The following is a 24,281-nucleotide window of genomic DNA, read 5'->3' on the forward strand; positions in this document are numbered from 1 at the left end:
TTTTTTACTCTTAAAATCTAGGGGTGGCAAGAGAGCTGATGAGCTCAAACACGGCTGAATGTGCACTTCATGGGCAGCATTTTCCAGTTTTTCTCTGCCACCAAAAAGAGAAAGGCACGAAAACAAATATCAAATTTTCTTTATACCTGGCAAAGTTTAACCGAGCCATACAAGACCAGATTGATCCAGTCCTACTATCAGTATTTTAATCAGGTTTCCTGTTATGAATCGGGCTTGTAACTTTTCAACTATTTTTTTGTTTTTCCCAGAATGGAAATTTCAAAAAAACTTGCTAATAATGCTGCATATTGATGAATGTTTTGTATTCAAATATCTACACAAAGATTCAATGCAAAATTTTTTGTGCAAAACTTTGCAAAATATTTTGGGGTTTTGACTTATTTCATATCAGACAGCATTCAGATCTTTTTTAGCATGATTCTGACTGATTAATTCACGAAAATCGAGAGACATCTCTGCAGATTGTAGCAGACTATCAAGAAACTTGAAACAACAACAAAATACTAAACAAAATTAAATAAGATGCTCACTTTTACTGAATTTTTTTTTTAATCAAACTTGATTTTCTTGTATCAAAATTATACCTCACAAATTTTCTTCCAGACAGGAAAAAAGTTTTTCATGAAAAAATTTGTTAGTGTCTTGAATGCTTAGCTTATTGCTTCTCCACATCAGGCCCCAGTCTGGCTTCTTTCAGGCATATAAAAATTCAGCAGCTTTAATATGAAAATCTATTACTGCAGATATTCCTCTGATGTCAGAATCCCTGGAATGTGGCATTACAAGACTTCATTTACATTGGCTTTAAAACCAAGTTTGAGAACTATGTTTAAACTTGTTTTATATATTGCTAAAAGTGCTCCTTTAAAGACTGTAATGAGGCCTAACTATGCTAAAACCACAAAGTATAAAATGCACACAGGGCTTAAACATTGGGCAAATTTTTAGGTGAGACTCAAATAAAATTTATCTTAGTCTACACTAGCTGGGTAAATCAACAAATTCACTTTGCTGGAACTGCTTTTAAAAGAAATTAAACATTCATCTACTCCAGTTGCCAGTGGGGATAGGTGTAAGTGAACCAGATAAGAAGAGAAAGCAAATTTAAAAGATGACAGCTTCCGTTTTTACATATCTGTAATGGTAAGAGGAAATAATAAAAAGCTGGTAAAACAAAATACCAGAGGGAGTGTGAAAAGTGTGTGAAAAGTCACCTATCAAAAATAATATGTGGCTCATATCAGATATGCCCCCTAAATCAGAGGGAGCTCATGATAATCATGACAATATCATATTCAAAGAGGTTGCTCAGTGGAAAGAAATACCATCATTACTGGGTTTGGTAAAATAATTTTAGCTAAAGAAGAACAACAACAAACCTATTGCCACAGAGCATTATGCTGTGGAATAATAGCTGTGACTTCCACTGCATAGAAATTAAAAAATGCAAGTTACAACGCTCATCTAAATTATAAATTCAAAACATTTTTGCACACATATATACATACATGAAAATCACGGCATCCTAAAGCAAACTGGTGCATTGTACAAAGCTATGTRAAATACTAGGCAAGTGCAAGAAGCCGAATAACTGAGAGCAGGGGAAGCATAACTTTGATGTTTTTGAGAATGAAGTAACTTAATTATTTACATGTTATTGATGAATCTTTGAAACATATTAAATGTATGTGTTTGAGATAGTGCCTAGTATGCACTGGAAAAATGCAGGGCTTGAGGGGATGGGCTTTTTTGCTATAATCTTAACTTTTTTGCTTGACCATGCATCTAGGGTACAGCCATTTACAACCTTCCCATTGCTAAATACACAGTGATCATTCCCGCAGCGTTTGCCACATATTGTCTAACGCCTCAGTCCGACTGTTCTACTTTAGTTATCGATACAGTYGAAGAGGCAATGCGGCACCTCGTCCGCACTGGCATTCCCTAGACTGTCCTGGAAGAGGCCTTCGCTGCTCCACCGCCCCAGCACGGCCCTGGCAGCGGCGCCCTGGCAGCGGCACCCCGGCAGCGGAGGGCATCTCACGCCACGGCTGTCGGGCTCGCACATTCGCTATTTCTTCCACTACCAGCTTGTGAATAGTGGCATTATGCAGGCCCAAGAGCTACTAGAAAATTTCCAAATAACAAAGTATTGTGCAGATCAAGCAGTAGAAAAACATGTAGAGAAAAAGGGGTTTTAAACAAACAGCTTGTATGCATCATTGCCTTATCATTCCTTAATGGACCACTCTGGGTCTTTTTAGGTTTACTGGCTATCTGTGTATCTGCCAGGTATCCCCAAAGAACTTCCTTGTATTTCAATTGGAAAAAAAACCTTTTTTTCCCCACCTTTTTTAAGCAGCCAGAAGCTGTTTCTCAACAAACCTTAAATGTTTGCTGCTGGATGACTTATCTTGCACCATTCTTTCATCTCATAAAGATTACTAAAACAATGTTGTCAGCTGTTCCAATAATCAAGTCAGTCCTACACCATGAGTTACTATCGTCAGGTTGTTGAGCATCGTGTATAAATTTAAGAATGAACACAAATTTCTTAATAAGGGCAGTAATCACTGAATTGGCAGTGTGCAACTCAAAATAACATGGGTGGGTAAGACACTGCTTATGACTTCCTGTCATTTACCAGCAGAGACTGTTTTACTATTTGACATTTATTTGTAATCTATATAAAAAGAAAAGCAAAAAACTCCAAACGAACCAATGAAACAAGAACTTCCCCCCCCCCAAAAAAAACCCTCCTAAAAAGAGCAATGTTAGAACAGAGGTGAAGAAAGTGAATGGGCCAAATAAGCAGGTTATGAGAAGAAATCCTTCAAGACGTAATGTAAAGCTAAGTATTACTTCTGTCTGCTTTGTATCTGTTTTGTATGACTACTTGTTTTGCTCGTTAGATTATCAGTCTTTCTTAAATAGAACAAAAGCGCTACGTCACCTATCTACACGGCTTTAAACCCCTCCCAAGTTTAACAAGAATCCTGCTAAATAATTATCATTCAAATCAACAAAAATTTCTAACTGGGATATTTCTTCAGTCTAACTCATTCTTTGGATATATTTCATCTTTAGCTTTTTAAACCAGCTGCTGACTTACATTTAAACACCTAGATGGAAAATGCTTGCAAAACCAAACCTTCAGCTAAAAATAGACAGGGACTCTTAGTAAATGGCATTTGCTGAGATGTACCTTTCCTCTTTTATCTAGTTCTAAGTATAATAATACAGATATATATATATATATATCTGTGTGTGTGTTTATATTTATATTATAAAGTAATATATATACACAATATATTGTATACTGCAAAACTGTATGTGTATATGCGCACACACATACACACCCCTTGCACAGTTTTCCAGGTATTATCTGAAAATGCATTTAAACTAACTCATCGAGAGGCACATCAGTGTGGGTCATTAACGTAATTACTGACCTTCAAATAAGCTACTTTTTAAATAGGAATGTAAAATATATGAGTATACAAATTTCATGTTTTCTTTCATGAACACGTAGTCCTGTCTGAAATAAATATCACTTCTTCAGCTGAGGACACTYGGTATGAAGTGTATTTGACACGACACTTCCTACCAGTGGCTCCAGATGCGTAACTGAAGTAAGACTGAGTTAATCTGAGACTGTTAACAACCCCATTCCCGAAACCCAAACCAGTGGATTCTGCTTTAAAAGTTTATTTACAATGACAAGATTAATACACCTGCCCTACAGCTTCAATATATTTTTTCTTTGTGTCATAGTATGAACTGACTTTAAACATGCCTAATTACTAATGAGTACTCTAATTTGGGTCTTTCTTCAGGGACAAACACAGACAGAACGAAGGCAGAAGCTGCCCGCCACCGGCTTCAAATCTCAGAGCCGGAACAGAGACAGCTCAGTACTTCTCCACACCAGTGTATAGCACACACCAAAAATAGCCCAAGTCTGTACAAAGACAAGCTGAGCAGAATTAGCTGCAGACTATAGAAATCTAATGATTAAAAAGTTGATTACTGAGCCAAATTCTACCCAAGCTTGTGTACGTAAGGTATCAGCAGAGCTTCTGCAAGCTTATGTTAGTGCAACTGAAAGCAGAGGTTAGCCTTACTGCTTGTTTCACTGCTATTTATACATGAGGTTTCAATTTCTATTCAGTAGAGATAAAAACCTTCTACTTGGGCTCCTTGATCTAAAACAAAATTTGCTGCTCCCCCCCCCCAAAAAAAAACACAAAAAAACACTGAAGCGCCTGAAACACCCTAAGAGGTGACCTGTGATCCCACTCAGATAGGAAAGGGAAAGCAAATGCTCACGTGGCTCCTCAAGCAGCAGGTAAAATGACATTTCCAAGGCATCTAGCAGATATGTCTATCTTTGATATCTTTTCTGATAATAATTCTGATACTTCTACATTTTTATGAAGTCTACCAATTCCATCACAGAGAAAAATCACAAAAAATAGTATCAACAGGTTTTTTTCTCCACCCCCCGCTTTTTTTTTTTTTTTTTTTAATCCACAACTCATTAAAATAGGGATGACCTCCTTCTGGCTGGGGAGCAGCTGGTGGCCAGCAGAGCTGTTCCCAGAAGCGCGCTGACCTCATCAGCAATAAAGAGCTTGTTTTCAGGTCCCAAAAACTCAAGTACAACCGATCCAGTGTAGGAAGAGGATTTTGTCAAAGGTACACAAAAATAATTTGAGTGTATTTTAGAGCAAACCATGGAGGCTAGTGCTTCTACTACTCAGTTAGGAGTGAGTAGTCTGGCTGAACCTAGCCCTGATGCTCCCTTCAGGCACTTTTACCACATCAGGGATTTCTCTTTCTTTTCTAAGGCACCTCTGCCACAATAGTTTCCAAAAGCTTTGGTAAATTAATTTTTTAAAATTAAGCTTCCATATTGCCACACACAGAGGCTTCCTCCTGCTGCCTTCCTAGATTTCCTCACGAATGAGACAGAACGAAAAATGCTGACAGTGCTAATGACATCACAAGGAATAATATTTTTCCTTCAAATTAACCTTTCCACTATAAACATAAGCTTGTAATATTAATTAATGCAAAAATATTTTGATGTATGTCTATGCTCGAAAAGCTTCTTCTATTTCTCTGTAATTTAACTCACAAAAATGAAAGACTCTTTTGTATGCTTCCTGTTTCTATATTTAAAAAATTAGCACTTATGCTATTACCAAAGAACATTTTGAGCAATCAAAGGAAACTGGGACAAAAACAGGTTACAATGGCCAATGGCAAGAGTCTGTAAACATTAGAGAATTCCTCCCTTGGAGCCAGGAGGAGGATGCAAGCTTCTTATATCTTCCTTTTCCATCAGCAAATATTCTGAAAGCCAGACAATTCTCCCCTTAATGCTCCCCACCCCCAATACACCTTCCCTCTCGTGGCTGCTCCAGATAAAGCGTAATTTACCCATTGCTATCAGTGGTGTTATGTCAGTCCAAGTACCAAAGTCTGTGCTGTGAAGGTAAAATATTGCAGCCTGGTTGATGTACTGTGGGGGATCCAAACAGAATTTCTGTTTTCCACTTCACAGTTTGTAAGATTGTTGCCTTTAATATTGTTATTTAAATTGGAAGGTATAGCGTGACTGAGGTGGGAAATCAGGAAGATTTCCTGGTTATAGCAGCTGAAAACTGGCCTGAAGGCTCTTCTGTACCACGACCCTGAAGTTCCCGTGCCAGGATGGCCGAAGAGCTCACTGGTGGTCCCTGAACACAAGGTCTTCAGCTTCTGGGCACCAAACCTGAGACAGGCCAGAGATCCCTGTTGTGATGAGAAATCTTAAAAAAGCCTATGCAAAAACAAAGCTCTGTTTTTGGGGTAAGGAACATGCAAGTAAATAAGTCCTGGAGCCACCTACTGATGAAAATAAAAATGAAATATGGAGTAGATGCAGCGTTCTGTGTGTTAGCCATGTTGAAAAAGCAGGAAACCCATGGGGAAAAACCTGATTGTATAATTAAAAGCTGTATCAAAACACAGACACACAAGGAGATTGCCTTAACACTGTGCAAGTAACTATGTTGTTCCTTTCTAACCTTTAAATGTTTGAGTATGAAACCTTAGACTCTGAAATGTGGTTTCAATGCATCATACACATGAAAACAACCTAAAATACTTGTGGCCATTTGTACTCTGACAACAGTATTTRGGAAATGTGRGGGGACATATAATTAAAGGCATTTGCACATAAAACAAATTTTTACCAGTAATTTTTAAAAGTAATTTTTACCACCAGATCTCTATATTGCTATTCAAACTTTTTTGTGAAATTTTTTAATATAGTCTGCCTACTTTTCATCTAAATTACTGTTAGCTTACACTTATCTGGCATAAACAGTAGTAAATAATTCTAGAAGATAATATATGTGTATARTTAAAGTTAGGTAAATATGGTATAACAACATGTTAGAGAAATGCTACTATTATTCTATATAAAGAAAATCATTAAAAAAAAATTACCAATGTTTCCACAGAATTTTTGGTATCAATATGTTGTAGAAACCAAATGGTCTGACTGCTGAATAGGTACAAAAATATTAATATTTATTTTTACTGCTGTATCACCAGGTTAGTAGTAGTGCTAGTCTCCAACAAAAGAGGAGAAGGCAGTCCTTCAACCTTCACAGCACACCAGTTGCATCTGATTCTTCCAAGCAGCTACGGCTGTATGGACTCTGATCAAAGCCAGKGAAATTACACAGGAACCCAAAGATCTGCCCATACAGATTGCTTTAAAAAGGAGCAGAGTCTTAACGCCATCCTACAACTATTTCTTTGATGTGATAGATTCAATATGTTCACTGCCAATCTGTTACAGAAGTTACTTTTCTATTAAGGAATCTAAACGATATTGGGGATGAGATCAGAAGCAGGAGGGAAACCTTACGTTTAAATTACAAACACAGTGCAAGATGGAGCGATGAAGTGTGTGGGCAATATGGCCTTCAGCTGCAGATGACTGCAAATATGTTCTGTAAATTATAAAAGTGACTTTTCAAGTATAATTAATTCTACTTGCTTTTAAAATCATACATCTTTCACAGTGGCCCAGCAGGACTTTTATAACACAGGGATAAGGTCTGAGTCCTTTGAAAAAAATATTGTTGCCAAACTTTTCTAAGAACTCATAGCTTTCAGTTCTAACRCTAAATTGTATTTGTTGACTAGTTAGCAGTGACATGGTCTGTATGATTTAATTCCCAGTTTCTTCATTAAAAAAAGTATTTAAATTGTATTTTTAAATCCTGTATTCTAACTTTGTGGCTCCTTAGAAAATGCCACTGAACAATATACAAGAAGTAGTAAATTTATCTGTTCAGTCTACACATGGGTTATATCACATGTGTCTTATGAATCTTCCACAAAGGATAAAAGAACTACTCATTCCTTACTGTATTCTAGCTGTACATTCCAGTCGAACCAAAACACTTAATCAGTTCCTTTTTGTGTTCTTTTCTGGATGGCAATCAACATTTCCTTTCAACTAACTGACCAATGCTTCATTCCTGATTCATTTCCTGATTCAGGGTCCTGTAACAAGAGATTTCAGTCTTCATCACGCTAAGGCAAACGGCAAGAATGCCTCCAATATAAACAATGTACCAAAATGACTCAAATTATTTTAAGTAAATCTTAAATTCATTTGGTGTAGGCAAGAAAATGTGAAAGAAAAAAGATTAAGCAGAAAACCTGTCATGAAGAAATGTATGTTAGAAGCCTTTTAGATACTATGGACTAGGTCACGCTTTTACACATACAAACAAGAATCACAATTGCACACCCTGATTTAAATTCACTTAAACCACATTTTTAGTTAAGCCAGTACTACAAGGTTGGAATACCTTAAAGTTATTCTCTAGAGACCTCTACAATGAACTCCAGCAGGAGCTATTTCCAGTTTTCTGTAAAACTACAGACAGCTGAGAATAATAAAAGGAAAAAAAAAATTAACATTTCCATAATATCATTTTTCCTAAATGTTCGCAGTTCACCTAAGCTTTCATAGGTGCATGCCCTAAAATTACAATTATCTTGATTCTGTTTTATGAGTCTGTAAATTTGAAATGAGACTGCATCCATCAGTGCTTGACAAATTATTAATAAAAGTAAAAATCATGTTGAAATTTTTGTAATAGTATGAAATAGTACAGAACATAAATATCTGCTACTCATCAAAGCGGCCACCTTCAATACTTAAACCAAAATTAAGGTCAGAAGCATTATTTCACACACAATTTTTGCAAGCATCTAAACACAGGGTGCCTGAAATTAGCCAGGAAACACCTACTAAGGGCTACGGAGCAGGACTGAGTGCTCCGCGCTTAGGAAGATGAAAAGCATTTAATGGGAACGGTATTTTTGTGGGAAACGATGAGACATTCTTTAATAAAATAACCCTGCCAACCACTAACCCTAAGGCAATTTTCTTTTGCAACTAAAAACGGATGTTTTCTCTCTAAACCTCAGAGCAAATCCTTGGTTTCTATTCCGGACTGTATGAGATGAAGCAGAAAGTCTGCATTTATTTCCAATCATTCCATTATTTGAAGAAAAAATTAAACCATCACCAATATTTTATCATTTCACATTTAGCATCATCATATTTGATTGATTTTATATTTTTATATAAAATTATACATATGTGTTTTCGTGAAGTGTCCTTAACCACACATTTTTTCATGCTTTTCTCCACAAACAGGACTAGAATTTTTATTCATTTTTCACATGGAAACAGACTCTCACACAATCTCTTAGACTTTTGGAATCTGGACTTTTAAGAAAGCACCAAACTTTCACGAGACCTGCAGTAACATCAAGAGCTGGCAGCACTCCATCACAGATCCCCCTCCGCCTCTGCAGAAAATGCCTAAAAATGTAATATGGCTTGGGCTGTAAAAACATTTTCCATAACATCCTCCAGAGGAGTCCTTCTATAGCTAGAAGTCATTTGTGGCAACGCAGTTTCAGTGGGCAGATCTTTCTTCTCAAATGAGAAGGTGCTATGGGAAATAGAGCTTGGATTTGAGCTTTCTAGGCTGCTTCTAGACGACGCCTCCTCCCCCCCCCCCCCCCGACCACGCAGCCTAGGAGGGGCAATCCTTCCTGCAGCCTCCGCCCCAACTTCTCTGGGGTAACATCTACTAACAAGCACCTAATCTGGATCCTGGCTGTGTGCATTAGATTTGCCTTTTTTGTTTGTTTTGAAAACTGAAGGCCGCACTGATACATGAAATTTAAAAAATAAAGAATGTGTGATAATTTCTTTGGCAGAGAACTGGGTTATGCAATCTCTAACAGTCCTCYTTCTCTGATAACTAGAGACAAAGACATGAATTAGCAACTTGTCACTTTTGTAAAGAAATAATCCCCAAGCTGTTAAAAACCCAACTCTACTGCTCTACCTGCTTTTTCTTCTGTGAGATCAGATGTTTCCAGGATAATTTTAATACTACTGAACACTCCCTATAATCAAGATATATGCAGAATTATTAGCAATGCAAAACCAAAAACATATTTAGATTATCTTTCTGAAGTTGCCTACAAATAGATAAGCACTTGGTTACTAAAGAGATAAAAGAAGTATCTTGCTTCTACAAGCAAACTGCACTTGAGTATGCCTGAATAGTGCTTTCAGGCTTGACATTTATCTGCTGAAAGATGGTTTGGACAGACAGTCAGATACAGGGAACATCATATATATCAAAATAAAATATTCATAAAAATACTTTTTAATAAAAAGGCTGGAAAAATGTTCACATTATCCCCTTACATTGATCTTGGACCAACAAGTCTTTCTCCTATTCAATCAAACAGCAACACTGGTTTTAACGTGATGGCACTCTTCCAGCACCTGTAAAAACACTAGACCCCCAAAAATGCATGTATTGCAGCACAGAAAATGAGTACTTCACAAAGCCTGATTAAAATTATTTTAAATCCAACAGGCTCAATAGCTAAATATTCCGTAGGCATAATGTTCCCAGGCATATTGCTGCTCTAAAAATAGCACACAGAAGCGACATCAAAACGCAAAAACCGTATATTTTCATAGGGGTGCGCAAACTCAAGAACAGCTCCCTGAAAACGACGGCGGGGATGGAGGGGGGCTGGCTGCCAGGAGCCGCAGGCACGCTGCCCGGGCACCCGCTGCGCCCGCCGCCGCGCCCCGGCCCTTCTGGGGCAGAGGGCTGCGCGCGGGGGCTGGCGCGCGCCCCCGGCGGCCGGGCCTGCGGGAGCGGGCGCTTCCTGCCGGGCCGCGGGTGTGCGCGCTTGGGGGCGGCGGGCCAGGCCGAGGCCGGGCTGGAGGCGCGCTGCCCTCGGCGCGGGCGCCGCTCCCCCCGCCCCGGCAGCAGAGGCGAGGCGGCGTGCGGGCTCCTTCGCGCAAAGCCGTGGCCCTCGGGCAGACGTTTACAGACAGTTTTTTTCTTCATCAACCTTATCAATAGGCAATGAAAAGTGAACTGCTTTAATGGACGTAGTTGTGCAGCATATTTATTCCAAAATCATTACCCTAAACATGCAACAAAAACTGAATTGTAGTACAATTTAAGCAACTAATTGATTCAAATGAAAAAACAAGATCAATATAAAAAGATACAGTGAGAATGAGTTTATGACAAAACCTTTCATTACACCTCTGTGCCCTAATACTTCACATTTAATGTCCTAAAGCAGCTTAATATATATTAATATATTCAGGTAGCATATTGTCATCCTTCTCTTAAATTTAGCAAATATTTCAGTACTAAAACTTAGCTCTTTCTTCTGTTTTTAATTCAACAATACATTCTGTACTTCCAAAACAACTCAGTATAGCCTACCTTCTTGTATCTAAATGTTCTTGTAATTTTAAATTTGAAGATATGTGCTACAAAGCTGCGAGTTAAACCTGCCTTAGAAACATTTACAGTTGCTACAGCTCATGTTTGCCGGGTTAATGCCAGCTCAAACAGCATACATTGTATTCCAGAGGGTACAGATCTGCTCCAAGCTTTCATATCCTGATTTAGAAGAACAAAGTCTAACTTGAAAGCGCAGGTCCCATTTTCCCATTAATCCTTGCCCTTATTTGTCTGTTTTTCCCACATGAAAAGTGACAGGGAAGTATCCTATCAAACTCTTCTCTGCACAGCTGCGTAATTTCTATCCTTTACCACATTGCTTTTCTAGGGCTTTTAAAAAAGCAGCCGAGTGCCACTGAAGATGCTGCTCTCCCCTGGCCGCCCTACCAGCGCCCGCGCCGGGGGCCCAGCGCAGCAGCGGCCCCTCTCCTGGTTCCTGCGGAAAGGCTGGCTCTCTCTGCCGCGCCGAGGAGCCCACGCGCGGGGAAGGAGGGCTGCTTCCCTCTCCCCCCATCCTGGCTGAAGTGGGCATCCAGCCGGCGCCCGAGCACAAAGCAGCTCCTGCTCAGACAGGGACCTCACAGCGCGGAGACGCGTCAGCCGGGGACACCCTCAAGGCCTCTGAGTCACTCTGCCTAAATGTGCCAAATTAAAAAAAATTTTGGTGTTCAAGTAGAAGAAAATTCAGAGGAAAACAGCAACGGAGATGGAAACCTGAGCACCGCAGCGGTGCGTGTCAGGAGGAGAGAGGCCTCCCCGGGCGGCCACGGCTGAGCCAGGCTTGGAGCAACGGGGCCGGGAGAAAGGCTGCAGCTCAGCGGGGCCCCAGCCACAGCCACTGGCCCCACTGACAGGCAGCTCCTGCTTCCTCGCCAGCAGCAGAAGCTAACCTTCTTCAAATAAATAACTACAGCTCCGTAAATACTACACTAGGCACACATGAATATACCTTTTTTTTTTTTTTTTTAAGGAAAATAATATTTTCTAGAACTTAAAATACAAAGCTATGAGAAGCGCAGACCTTGTTTCTGGCTCTGATTTTGAATACGTCAATCTTAGGTAGGTTCCTTTGTGCTTTAGTTTCCCAGTTATAGAAGGGAAAAACGGTACCTTCCCTAACTTCAAAGGCTTCTGAGTATTTTAAAATAGCATGAAGATGAAAAAGGCAATAATGATAAATAGCAATCCTTAGTTTGCATTTATGCAAAATCCTTCTACAGATCTAAGGGCTTGATCCGAGATGAAATAAAGCCACCGTCTGATGTTGCTCTCTGGCAGCCCAAGCGCCAGCTCAAGCGCCCCTTGCCACCTCCCGCTGGGCACTGGGTGCACCGCAGTGGTGGGTGCCCTGGCCGGCGCAGCACGGCGCCCCTGCGCGTCCGCTCAGCAGCCCACGGCAAGGCACTGCCAGCCGGGGGCCGCAGCCCAGCTGGGGGCAGCGAGGAAGGAAGGAAGGAAGGAAGGAAGGAAGGAAGGAAGATCTGAGGCAACTCCCCTGCCAAAGCAAACACGCATGGAACATGCACCAAGGCTGGTATCAAAGCTCCCCGTTCGTACTGCACCGTGGGCATACGAGAAACACAGCTGACGCTGCTTGTACAACGTGTTCTGGCTGCCCTAGAGTAACAAACTTGTTTCAGAGCAGGCATACGGATTTCAGCACAAACCTGAAGAGCTAACGTGGAGACACTGCATAGTCCCATGGAGCGGAGCTGCTAACAGTGCTGCGATCTAACTTCAGCTGATCTCTACACTAATCTCACAGGCCAAATCAAACACTTCTGCATCCTGAAATATATGGCTTCTGTAACTGTTCTACTTTAAACATTTTTTTTCAATGTAATTAAAAAATTTCTTGAATCAATCCCTGAAGTTGTCACAGCCCTGAGTATTGATTTTAGCTGTTTTAGTGATGCTGTACAATTAAACCATATGACAGAGCGATAAATTCATAAGACAGGTATTTACACCAATACTTGCTTTTAAAAAAAACAGAAAAATTAGAATGGGAAAGGCAGTCTCTTAAAAATTGTACACAAAGAAGGCTTCTGTCAGTCTGGCTTACTCAAATCCTGACTGCACCACGAAATCCCGTTAAATGAATGGCAAACCCCCCCACGTCCCATTAAATGAATAGAAACCCTTTTTTGTCAAACAACAAAATATTATTAAACTTGAGACTGACTGCTTCCTGACAGGTGTTCCTGCTTTAACATAGCACAAAATAGGAGTGGCCATAGCCATGGTTTTCAGTAATTGGTCTGTGTTCTCAACTGGACACCAGCAAAGCGTTTTTAGATTTTAGTGAAGTTGCTGTGAAACGTGCCCACTTTTAAGACGTGTTTGTTTGGTCACTCAAAATTAAGACACCCCCAATCACTAGTCTTCTGAAATTTCTGGCCCATCACTCTCATGCTAGTCTTAAAAGAAAACAGAGTAACGGGATATGCAACTCTATAAGCTCCTCTAAACAGAAAATATGTAACCAGGACAAAAATGAGGATTTATGGCTGCCTATTGAAAGGGGAGATTTCAAACAAGTTCATACTTTCAGTTCGCACTAAGTCTTTTTTTTGGGGGGGGAGTGGGGGGGGGGGGGGTTACCTTGCCTGTCCCTTCTAGCAATCTGCACGTAATCACACCCGTTGTGCCTTTGAGCAGGTACAGACCTAACATTTTTTTTAGAGAAGGGAGTTGTTTCCCAGGCTATCCTTTCAAAAAAGATAAGCCAGTATTCTATGACTTCTGTGACACTTCATCAACGACTCGTGCACATTTCTGCCAAACAGTAAAAATATAGCCAAATCACAGCTGTAAAAAGATAGTCAAACCTCAAAAGCCATTTGCAAGTATATACTTGCTTCTCCAGAACAAAGGCAAAAAAGAGTAGCTAACAGCTCTTACCTGGTAACTATTTTATGCAATAATAATCTAGAACGAATGGAAAAGACTGTCTTACAATCTTATTTCAATGGCTCCATCACAGCATGTAAGATCATAGTGCCAATAGCATTTTTGGGACTAAGACACTGCTACTGACAACTTATCAACAGAGCTCCAATGGTTACAAATACATTACAAGGGTGAACAAATTCCTGACAGGCTTTTGGCATCACTGTGGCATTGCATGTGCAAGGCTGTTCTTCACATCCTGCTCAAGCAGAAACTATAAATGACTAAATAAAGTGATAATTATGATACAGATGGCTGGAAAAATCTCAAAACTTACCAGTTTATGCTCACCTACCAACTCACTCGTAAGTTAGCATGCAACAGTGTGCAGGCACAAAATAAGCACTTCCTGGGAAAAACATTTAGATGCAGTATGATCTCAGCATACTAATTAAATATTTAGCTCTGTACTCCCCCATGCTCTAGGACACTTCTGTTACACAGCAAACATAACAGGGTGACCACACATCTGGACTCTTACTAAATGCAGGGCTGTGCTCGCCTCTATTCCCTGCTCTGTGTGGTCTAGCTCACATAAAACACTGCATACTCGTTCAGTGTAGGATGAAGTTTAGCAGAGTTGGGAAAAGCTATGCAGACTGAATCTGTGGCATCATATTTCACTTGATGTATTCAGAAATATTAAGTGAAATTAAGGCTTCACAACTTACGAGTTTTCCCCATTTGCAAAATTTAAACATTGTCTTCATAACAGGTATTTGACACTGGGGTTATTATCAAAACTTTGCCCACTAGAGAGCTTGATGCTTTCTGTTTTAATTAAAAAATAAAATCAATTTTAAATGCTCTGTATAAAAATAGGAAAAACACTACTAGCATATCTAAGTCACACAACTGAAATTTCAAATTAGTTTAAAAATGTTTCCTTTATGCACACTCCCCCACTGCCATTACAACACTTACCTATTCTCCRTTTAGTGCTGGATATGAGACGTCTCCTTTTTACCCTTCCAAGTTTAGCAAGGTTAGCCCACACCTTGCAAGGGCCGCTGTCAGCACAAGGCAGCCTGTACGAGCACTCTGCAAGAGCCACGAGGCCCATGGGCTGCCTCCTCCCAGCACGCCTGGCACAGCGTGCAGGAGATGTACAATGCTTTTGGTTTACAGTGTGTATTTATTTCACCCACACACATTTTTCACTTGCTCCAAAGATGCTATGAATTGCTCTGCAGCTGGGAGCATCTCAGGTAGGTGTGCACAGCGCTCCGCTCACCCAAACCCGAGTGCGGTGGCCGCCACCTCTCAGCTCCATCTGCACTGCTGACAAGTGTGCCATCCACCTGCTGAGGCCGAGCAGCTTGAGTTACTCTTCAGGGCCATTAAAAATCTTTTTCAAAAAAAAAAAAAAAAAAAAAAAGTTTAAATGTTTTCTGTATGTCCACCTAATACTGGTTGACTTCTGGTGTTTTTCTGTGCTTTATTTCACAATAAGCTTTCACTAACAAGTTTTCTCTGGTTTCCCATTCCATTGCAGAGATAGCAATGTCTGGACCTGCATTCAAGGGAGCAACATTGCTCCATGTAATTCACACCAGCACTCAGGTAGCATCATCCATTTTGCCTTACTCACTGCAGTTATACCCTCAGAGAATGGAAACAGAGGAAAAAGAAAAAGCAGTTAAGAATATAACTAATTTGTATTTGCTGAAGTTTAGTTGTCTAGCTTTCAGGAATTTGAACTTTTTTAAAAAATATACTTATTTTTCTTTTTCTTATTTACTCTTTCTTTTTTTAAGGTGAAACCACCAAAGTCAAAGAGGCATATACTTAAAAGCTGCATTTGTTTTAGCAAATTTGTATTAAATTCTTGGGTTTTAAAATTGTATTTCTGGGTCCCGCATCGCTAGTGTTAGGTGAGTTAATGCTTTAATGGGAGATGCAGACCCATGATCAAGCAACAATGACCTTAGCTGCTCCATACAGCAGATATGGCTGTCTTGAGCACACATCAACCTTGTATTCCTTCAGCTATATGCATCCAGTTTGCGAACAGATTGATGGAGTGGGCTCTGAACCACCACCCAAAGATAAATGGGAATATTTTGGTTCTGCCTAGGGAAAATCACTTTCACTTCTACAGCTCCAACACTCGTGCTTCATGTCCAAGTGTTGCACACGTGAAAAGTGTTTTTATACAGGATACAAGGATACCTTACTTTGTTCACTAGATACAGTTTCAAGTCAACGTGAATGTCTGCACAAGGAATTTTGTGCAAGTGTATGAAAATATTTATAGGCCTGCAGGCAGTTTCTAAATGAGCACCACGCCACCAGTCTGGAGGAAAGCTAGATCTGGGCCAAAGCTGAAAGCTGCCTAATGTCACCTGTAGCTACTGCATACGTTTGTAGGAAATAGGTGGCCTAGCACCCCAAAAAACATACAAAATGTTCTGTATGATCAAGCTTTAAAACAATTACACAAAAACAGCAGGGCTGAAACACTGAATCCACCTCCCTAGAACTTTTAATGGTGTTCAAAAAATTAGATCACAAACTCCCATTCAGGCTCAATGCAACTTGATATTAGATTTCTTAGAAAAAGAAATCCTTCCTCAAACCTGTTAGAAAAACTTAAATCTCTTATTCTACCCTAAAACAAGAAAAAGCTAAGGCAATAGCTAAGAAGATAGAAAATCCCTTACTTCTTTACAATTCCCTCTTTCAATTTCTTTACTTGCCCTCAGAGACTGAATTTCTATCTTCTTTCCTTCAGTCCTATCTGTATACCAAACATGTTCTTCCACAAATCAAATTTTTATGGAAGGATACTCTGCAAATTAACCAAAATGAACTAAAACTCTTCTAAACTAGATTTTAAGACTAATGAATATATTGATTTCTTTCAAATTATCAAATGTGTTACAGAATAAATACTTTAGTGTCCCAAAAGAAAATGTAAATAATCAAAATAGTCTTCTGACAAAGAAATATATAGAAATACTACATAAATCTGATTATGTTCAATATTTAGAAAGATCCATACTTATTCTGATAATGAAAGCATACAACCTAAAAAATATGTTCTGCAGATTTCTAACAGCTGGCATTAAAAGTCAGATTTCCTATCACAAATTCAGTACAATAAGGACTGCAGCAAGGGAAAGTCTGTCTGTCTCTCACACACCCACACACACCCACAAATAGACACACTTAGTCTCCCAGCTGAAATGCTTGTGTATTAGTGTCCATAGCAACAGGGCACTGTTCATTTTATTTATTAAATACAAAACAATGAAAATAATAATAATAATGAACGATATATATCAATAACAGCTATTTCCATAAATAAGGAGGCAACATTCCTAAACCTAACAGAAGAAGAGAACAAAAATGGAAGATGACTGGAARGAGTAACACCCAGGTAAGCTTCAAGCTAAAATGAAAAGACACCAGGAAAGACTCAATACAAGTACACAGAAGTAGCTATGGATTGAGGAACCCTTTTCACTTTTCTTATGTCTACCTAGAACATTTTCAGGAATTCCCCTCACTCTAGATTAACCTATTAACAACAGTAAGCATTCTCGGGTAATATGAGCAACACAAATATAAATGGATTTCTGGCATCAACTTGAATTTCTGCTTGAAGGCCTTTCAATAGTACGAGTACATGGACAGGGTCTTCAGGAAGATTTTAGTGAGCACCACTTTCATCTTCTCCTGTTTGGAGAGTAACAGTAAAAGTTATTTGGTCTTGAAAGGAACATCTTTGAAAATACCTGCAATTGGTATAAAACAGAGCAGCATATCTAATCAGGAGCACACTGCCACGACGCTTTCCTTGCTGCACGGTCCCCTGCGTCCTGTTTCACCTGAGCTCTGCTCTCGCTGAGTCTTTTCAAGCACATGGGGTTGTGTTAGCCCAAACACCAAAAGGTACCTCAGCTCCCTGAGACTTCAAAACAGCCCTGACAGCGCAGTTCTGCAGAAATAATGGAGATACCTATAGCCAGGATTACACATCTTCTCAGGAGCTAGATGCCCAAATACGAGACTCCAGATTCAGAATTGCAGAACGAGTCATTCATTCACAATTTGAACACGAGGCACTTATCTGAATTTGCTATTCACATGAATATGAAATAGGACATAAGCCTTTCTTTGTAAGGAAAAAAAAAATTGATCTCCAGTACCCATTGACACACAGAGATTTTGTCTGATAAGGTGAAAGAAGAAAGGCAAACTACACCTTACATAACCTAACCTTTTGTTTATTCCCAATTCTAGAAGATGCTCCAACAACACAGTTGAGAGTACAGTAAAAATAAATCAAATTGCACAAGGAACAGTCTTTTAATATGTATTTCCATAGATAAGCCCAGACAGGCCTGAGCTGAGCCTTGGACTGCAGCAGAGGCAAGTGAGGGGGAGCCCAGACGCAGGACGGGCACAACGCTGCCTGCACCTCTGGCTTCAGCCTTTCAGAGGAAGCTGCCGGGCGGCCTGCACCGGCGGTTGCGCCAGCTGCCTGCTCCTGCGCTAGAAGTTAGCAGACATGATTCAAGCTGCTTGAACCACCTTATCTAAAAGTAATTCAACTGTTCTTAGAAACAACCTAGCACATTATTATAAACTAAAAGCTTTATTTATCTACATCTCCTAAGGTTGTGCCATATTGAAATACAGCTCCTGTTTGATCTCCAGATAGTCTGCAGTGTGAACAAAGATGCACTGCATGTTATTTCATAAAAAAGAATCCAGAAGTTAACATTGAGTAATGTATTTGGTTCTCAGGAGCACAATGCTTTCCAGATAAGGAAAATTTGGACCAAAAAAGGCTCAAAAAGGAACAGTGATTAATGACCTCCTCTGAAAAGTCAACATCTTTCTGAACATCTGTCTGGATTTTCCATCTCTGCTTATCAGTGTGAGTCCACAATGCTGGTCCATACATGCAGTTCAGGAAGGCCCAGCTACAAAGTGGTTGGGCTAACAGGAGACTGCTCTAAGTATATTCCAAAGGCCAGAAAACTGAACCTTTCTTTCAAAAGTGAATTAGTTCCATAATCGGGGCGGGGGGGGGGGGGGGGGGTTGTTTCAAAGAAGCATATCAGACAAAACTGTGATATAATATCAGATTTTTGTCAGCAAACAGCACAAGGACAAGAGCAAGTGAGGCTTATAGAAAATGTCTAATTAAAGAGCAAGAAAAAGACATGAAAGATTTTCAGTGAACTAAACATTATTTTGCACAGATAAGCTTAACCATACCAAAGAGCTCACAACAGATCCATTCTTTACAAGTGATCTTCAGTTTCATGCTTAATACTTCCATTCCCAAGTCTGACCTCTTGTTATTTCAGTAGTCTGTGGACAAAGACCCGTCTTACCGTTACTGTACTCAGGACAGACAAAACCAGCAATGTGGCAGAGCTGAGGATTTATTAGCAGCAGCTGATGCACCTAGCACTGCTTCACACCTGAACTTTGTACAGTCCTTTTTGCTTTTAATCTTAACTCCATTCATTTGAACAATTTAAAGGAAAACAGAGTAAAATCATGATAAAAAAAGTCAAGTATGAGGAATGCTACTAGCATTACACAGTAGGAGAAAGTGGATTATAATGAACAGTATTCCCAGCAAGGCTCTGAGCTCTAACACTTCGTGGGAGATAGCGCTGTAGCGTTTTGAAGCTAATACCCGCTGTCGGGAGCCATAGCAGCTGAGAAACCTGAGCAGAGCCATTTCTGCCACTCCTGCCACCAGGAAGCAACCCCTAGCACAGTGACGAGACAGAGATTTCAACAAATTCCATGTGAAAACAAATGTTCAACTTGAAACACACATGGCAACTGAGGAGCAGAATATTTATATAGCATAAATAGTGTTTTAATTTTACTAGGTAAGGACTACAATGTACAATATCTTGGCTAATTTAGACACTATAATTTTGTGGGTAATTATATATTTCACTACACATGCAGTATCATCAGCTTAAAAATGCAGAAGAGCAGAACGATAAACGGCTGAACTTGTCTCTGAAGCGCTCTCATTTTGCGTTCAGACTCCAAAGACATAAGCAATCACTTCAGTTCCTAGCATTACATGCCCCCAGAGTTGACTATTCCTGACCAAAGTAAAACCACAGAAAACAAACTAGGTGTTTGAAATGCCTATATAAAACATGCAATACCCACCTCTACCTGAAATTTAAACTGAAGTTCTGGTTTTATGAATTTCACAAAAAGGAGAATTTCACAGAAAGAAGAAAATTAAAAATTGAGTTTAACCTTCAAATACAGAGCCRTAGTCGATGTCTTGTTATAGATCTAAGTTTTTTAGTTCTTAGCCAAAATTGTGAATAAACTAATAAGCCAGACATCTATCTCCATATTTTTCCTATTAAATCGTATCTTAACTTCTTGTAATTTTTTTCAAAGAACAACTTATTAAATTCAAGATTAATTGAAAAATGCTTTAAAAGAAGTCAAGACATCAGGATAACTGGAGGTATATTTTACCTCTAAGCATTTTTTTCTTTCCTCTTAAAAGTTTATTTTCTAGAAACAGATTGTGCTTTTAATCTCTCCTCAATGGGAACTTGCTCACATGGGCATTTTTGAAAGATACCAGTGTTTCATTATTGACTTATTTACGTTTGTTTTGCAGTTTGTAGACTTTCTCTTGTACATTTTAATTTCTGATCTCTTTAAAAATACCTTTAATTGCTGGATTACCTTTGTCTTTAGACAGTTGTAACAGTTCAGTCAGAATTGATATACACAGTTTTGTACCCATTAGCAACATTGATTTACAATCCAATATATTGAGACTGGTTAATGCCCTTCAGCACCACTGTCCTTCTACCAAAGTCAGAGTCTGTGTATGCACAGCTCCCAGAATAAGCTGTAGTACCTGAAGACTACTATTCTGCTACAATGGACACCACACTGAAGAGCAATACAGACGCATACAAGTTGTGCGCAGGCAAGCCTTACAGTGACTTCTTCCCCTCCACTTCCCAGGAACACAGCTCGCTGCCCAGAGTTCCCACGCACCAGAAATCCCRGAAGTCTGGAATTCAGGTTTGGAATTCAGGTTTTACCTGACAACATACCAAAAGGTGGCTGAACACACAACCTCAATTCCTCTTCTTATTAGTGATTATACTCACGAGAGCCCTCGCTGTGCCTGCAAGCAGCAGCCACACCTGTCGCCAAGAGCTACTACCTACCTCCTCAAGTCTTCCAAGGAGAAACGCTTCTACAGTGGTGCAGGCTTAACTCATTCCCATATTCCAAGATTTACAGCACCCAGTTTTAGAATGTTTCTACTACAGCAGAACATACTTTTTAAGCCCATCGATTCAGAACGTTCCCAAAAAGCAAACTGCTAAGTATACCTGCCCTCCAGAGAGCTCCCAGTATTTCGCAAGTTACTGGGATTCCCCAAAGCTACCTTCAGTCTAGGTTGTTAAATAGCAGAGTAGAATTTGTTTAGAATAATGCTTATCACCGTAAGTTTTGCGGCAGCTGAGTTAAAAAAGTGCATCATCCTTGCCTGTTCTCCATCTAGCCTTAATAATAGATGAGGTAAAACAATTCCTTATCTATTACCTTTTTTTAATTACAGTCCGATTTTTCACTAAAACAGGTTGACAGAGTTTCGGTCTCATGAGCCTTGCCTACTTTTGCCTTGCATCTGTAAGGCATTCACAAGAAATGAATGCGCATTGTCGCAATCGACATCTGCTAGTTATGGCATTAGTTTATTAGAGGAAAAGTCAGACAATACTCAGTATTTCCAGTAAATGGAAAATATATTTACAATATTTGTATTACCCAAGGATATCTGTAGATCATTAAGGTCTTAGCAGGAGCACATAAGACATACCAACTGCAAGAAGCTAATTTCCAGCAGATACGAAAATTACTGCCTCAAGTGCTGTACATGATGCAAAGAACCGAATCGCCCGTTTATAGATGCTAGTTGACTTAATGTGTAAATTTTTTGCTCTTATTGAGGAAGGCAAAAAATCACTGATTATATTTCAGATTATATTTCCTTTCTACATTCTAGACCTGAAACTGTTAAATAAAATATTATCTGTGTAGTACTGAAAATATGTAGGACACTTCAAAGATGACGATGATGCAGTTTAGAGAATTAAACCAAATGAATAAGCTAAAAGTTTTGTGCACATCTACTTGAAGATCTGAGATCTCTATGCACACTAAAGTATTTTTAGTCTTCTGAAACAAAGTGTGGTTACAGCTCTAGCACTTCACAAACAAATCATTGCAATTTCATGATAGAGATAAAATCCTATCTTCCATGTTTTTCAGATTTCAACAGGTTTTTAAAAGAACATTGGAAAGGTCCTTGTCCTCTGACCTCCAGGACATAACAGTCCTAATTCCTGCTGGCACAGCTTTAATTAAAGTCACCTTGTACTGCTCATATCAAGTGCACTCCAAACAGTAGTTTGACAAAGCAGTAAGGAATGTATTTATAAAATAGTTTTTTTTTCTCCTAAAAATGGTATTTGAAATGTTCCTCCTTTTTCAAATAAACACCTTCATATTACTAGGTTGTGTATGTTCTTACTTTACTTAACAATGATTCCAGCATTTTGTGGTTCTGGTGCATACAAAAATTTCCAAACATTTCCATAACATTACAATCTCGGCGAAAGTGAAACACACTGATTTCAGCTTTCTGATTAAATGTTTCTCCAAGAGAAATAATTTGCACGTACAGTTTTCTGTCTAGCTAGGCTTTGCCTTCATAGCTAGCATTTCATATTCAGACTCCAATTGCACATCAAAGCTTTAATTTTAAATTCAGTAAAGATGCTAGTTTAATCTCGGGAGACTATGCTGTCTTAGAAGTTAAAATATTAAATGCTGCTAACAACAATCTTTAAGAGATTCTGCTTTTGATATACCCATTTCTAATGAGAATCACTGAAATTACTCAGAAAGCATTACCTGTTATCAGAGTCTTGGGTGACTGGCAAAACCTTTCACTGATTCTACAGAAACTAAGTTTTCACTCCTATTTCTACATAAGCTTCTATACAGATTACTAACTGTCTTACTATATTCTGTGCTGGTTCTCTGCAAGAAGTTTCATTTCTATACTCTTCCCTACATTAGTCCTTAATACTATCACCTTTCCCTCTGCCACAACAACGCAAGAGACAGCCTTAATTTACACAAGTTTCCACAATGCCATTACTCAGTATTTGTAATCTGCACACTGCATCCCTCCCCCCCCAAAAAACCCCATGTACAGTCAATTCATTTCCTGTAACCAAAGAGTGATTACCAAAATTAATAAAACAAAGATTTCTTTTAAGCATTCATTACATTTCAGACAAAAACAAGAAGGTTCAAGTAAAATATGTCAAATACTGACAAAAAATCCAAAATATTTCACCATTATATCAGTGATCTTACTGAAATACTCTCTAAAAATACACTTCTCATTTTTCACCTTTATTAGTTGCTCTGCATATAATCTCTTTTAGCAGAGACACTTGCATAGAAATCGCCATGCCCATCCATCTGTATATCCCTCTCCAGTTTGGCACGCACCTGCATGTTCTACAGTGCCCTAACGAGAAACCTTCTGGGAGACACGGGATCACAGGTGGTCCTCTTACACAAACGCTTACCACTTCAAAGCAAACTCCTCTGTTTTTCTGTTTTGTTTTGTTTTTAAAGAGGCATTCAACTCCTTGTTTACTGTCTTAAGACTCCCTTTCCTGGCGCTCACTCAGGTATACTTCCCTGCCTTGTAATTCAGTGAAGATATGTTGCCAACATATGATGCCCTATCTCTTTGCTGAAGGAAGGATGTGCTGGAATTACTCCCTACCATTTCAAAGGTACAAGTTTTAGTCCTCGTGTGGCTCATTCCCCGCACCATCTTTCAAGACAGAAGATCAGCCAAATTGCAAAGGTTTGCAAATTTTGCCTTGCTATAATATCCAAATCACCTGAAAAAAACCTATCATGCAAGTACACCTAAGGGAATATGCTTATTTACAGAGCGTTTTCTTCGATTAGGCAGATTGGAAATGAAAGAAGCACTCAAACACTGGCTGAAAACAGCTGAGCAGGTGCTGCACTTGCCACGCAGAACCAAGGGGAAATAAAAGGCATTTCAGCTACAAATTAACATTGGATGCTACTCTCCGGTAAAAAGAAGTCCAGATAACAACTGGAAGTGAGCAAGGTTACAACTTTACAAAATCAGCCTAATGTGATCTAACTCCCCTTCAGCGGAGTTAGACTGGGCCATTTGCCCACAGCAACAGGAGTCTAACTGCTGCTTCTCAAAAGCAATAGTTAAATGAAAACAATCTATTACTACTTTAATTAACCTGACCCAGCCACATATCTTAATAATTACATTTAAACAAATTGTAGCTTTCCTCAAAGTTTCCACAGAATACTAGG

At 39.3% G+C, this 24,281-nt stretch overlaps 1 protein-coding gene across 3 annotated transcripts in view; it reads right to left on the reverse strand.

Annotated features, from left to right (window-relative positions):
• Positions 1-24,281, reverse strand: part of BMPR2 (bone morphogenetic protein receptor type 2) — a 121,151-nt gene that overhangs the window by 28,022 nt on the left and 68,848 nt on the right. The window contains exon 2 of one of the 3 annotated variants that reach the window (XM_026087008.1): positions 19,086-19,181. The exons of the other annotated variants lie outside the window; for them this stretch is intronic. Within the exon in view, the coding sequence (XP_025942793.1) occupies positions 19,086-19,149 (64 nt within the window). The 5' untranslated portion in view covers positions 19,150-19,181. The remainder of the gene's footprint in view (positions 1-19,085; positions 19,182-24,281) is intronic. 3 annotated transcript variants of the gene reach the window in all.

Source organism: Apteryx rowi, unplaced genomic scaffold (genome assembly GCF_003343035.1).
Source record: "Apteryx rowi isolate R43461 unplaced genomic scaffold, aptRow1 scaffold_12, whole genome shotgun sequence".
NCBI classification, from domain to species: domain Eukaryota; kingdom Metazoa; phylum Chordata; class Aves; order Apterygiformes; family Apterygidae; genus Apteryx; species Apteryx rowi.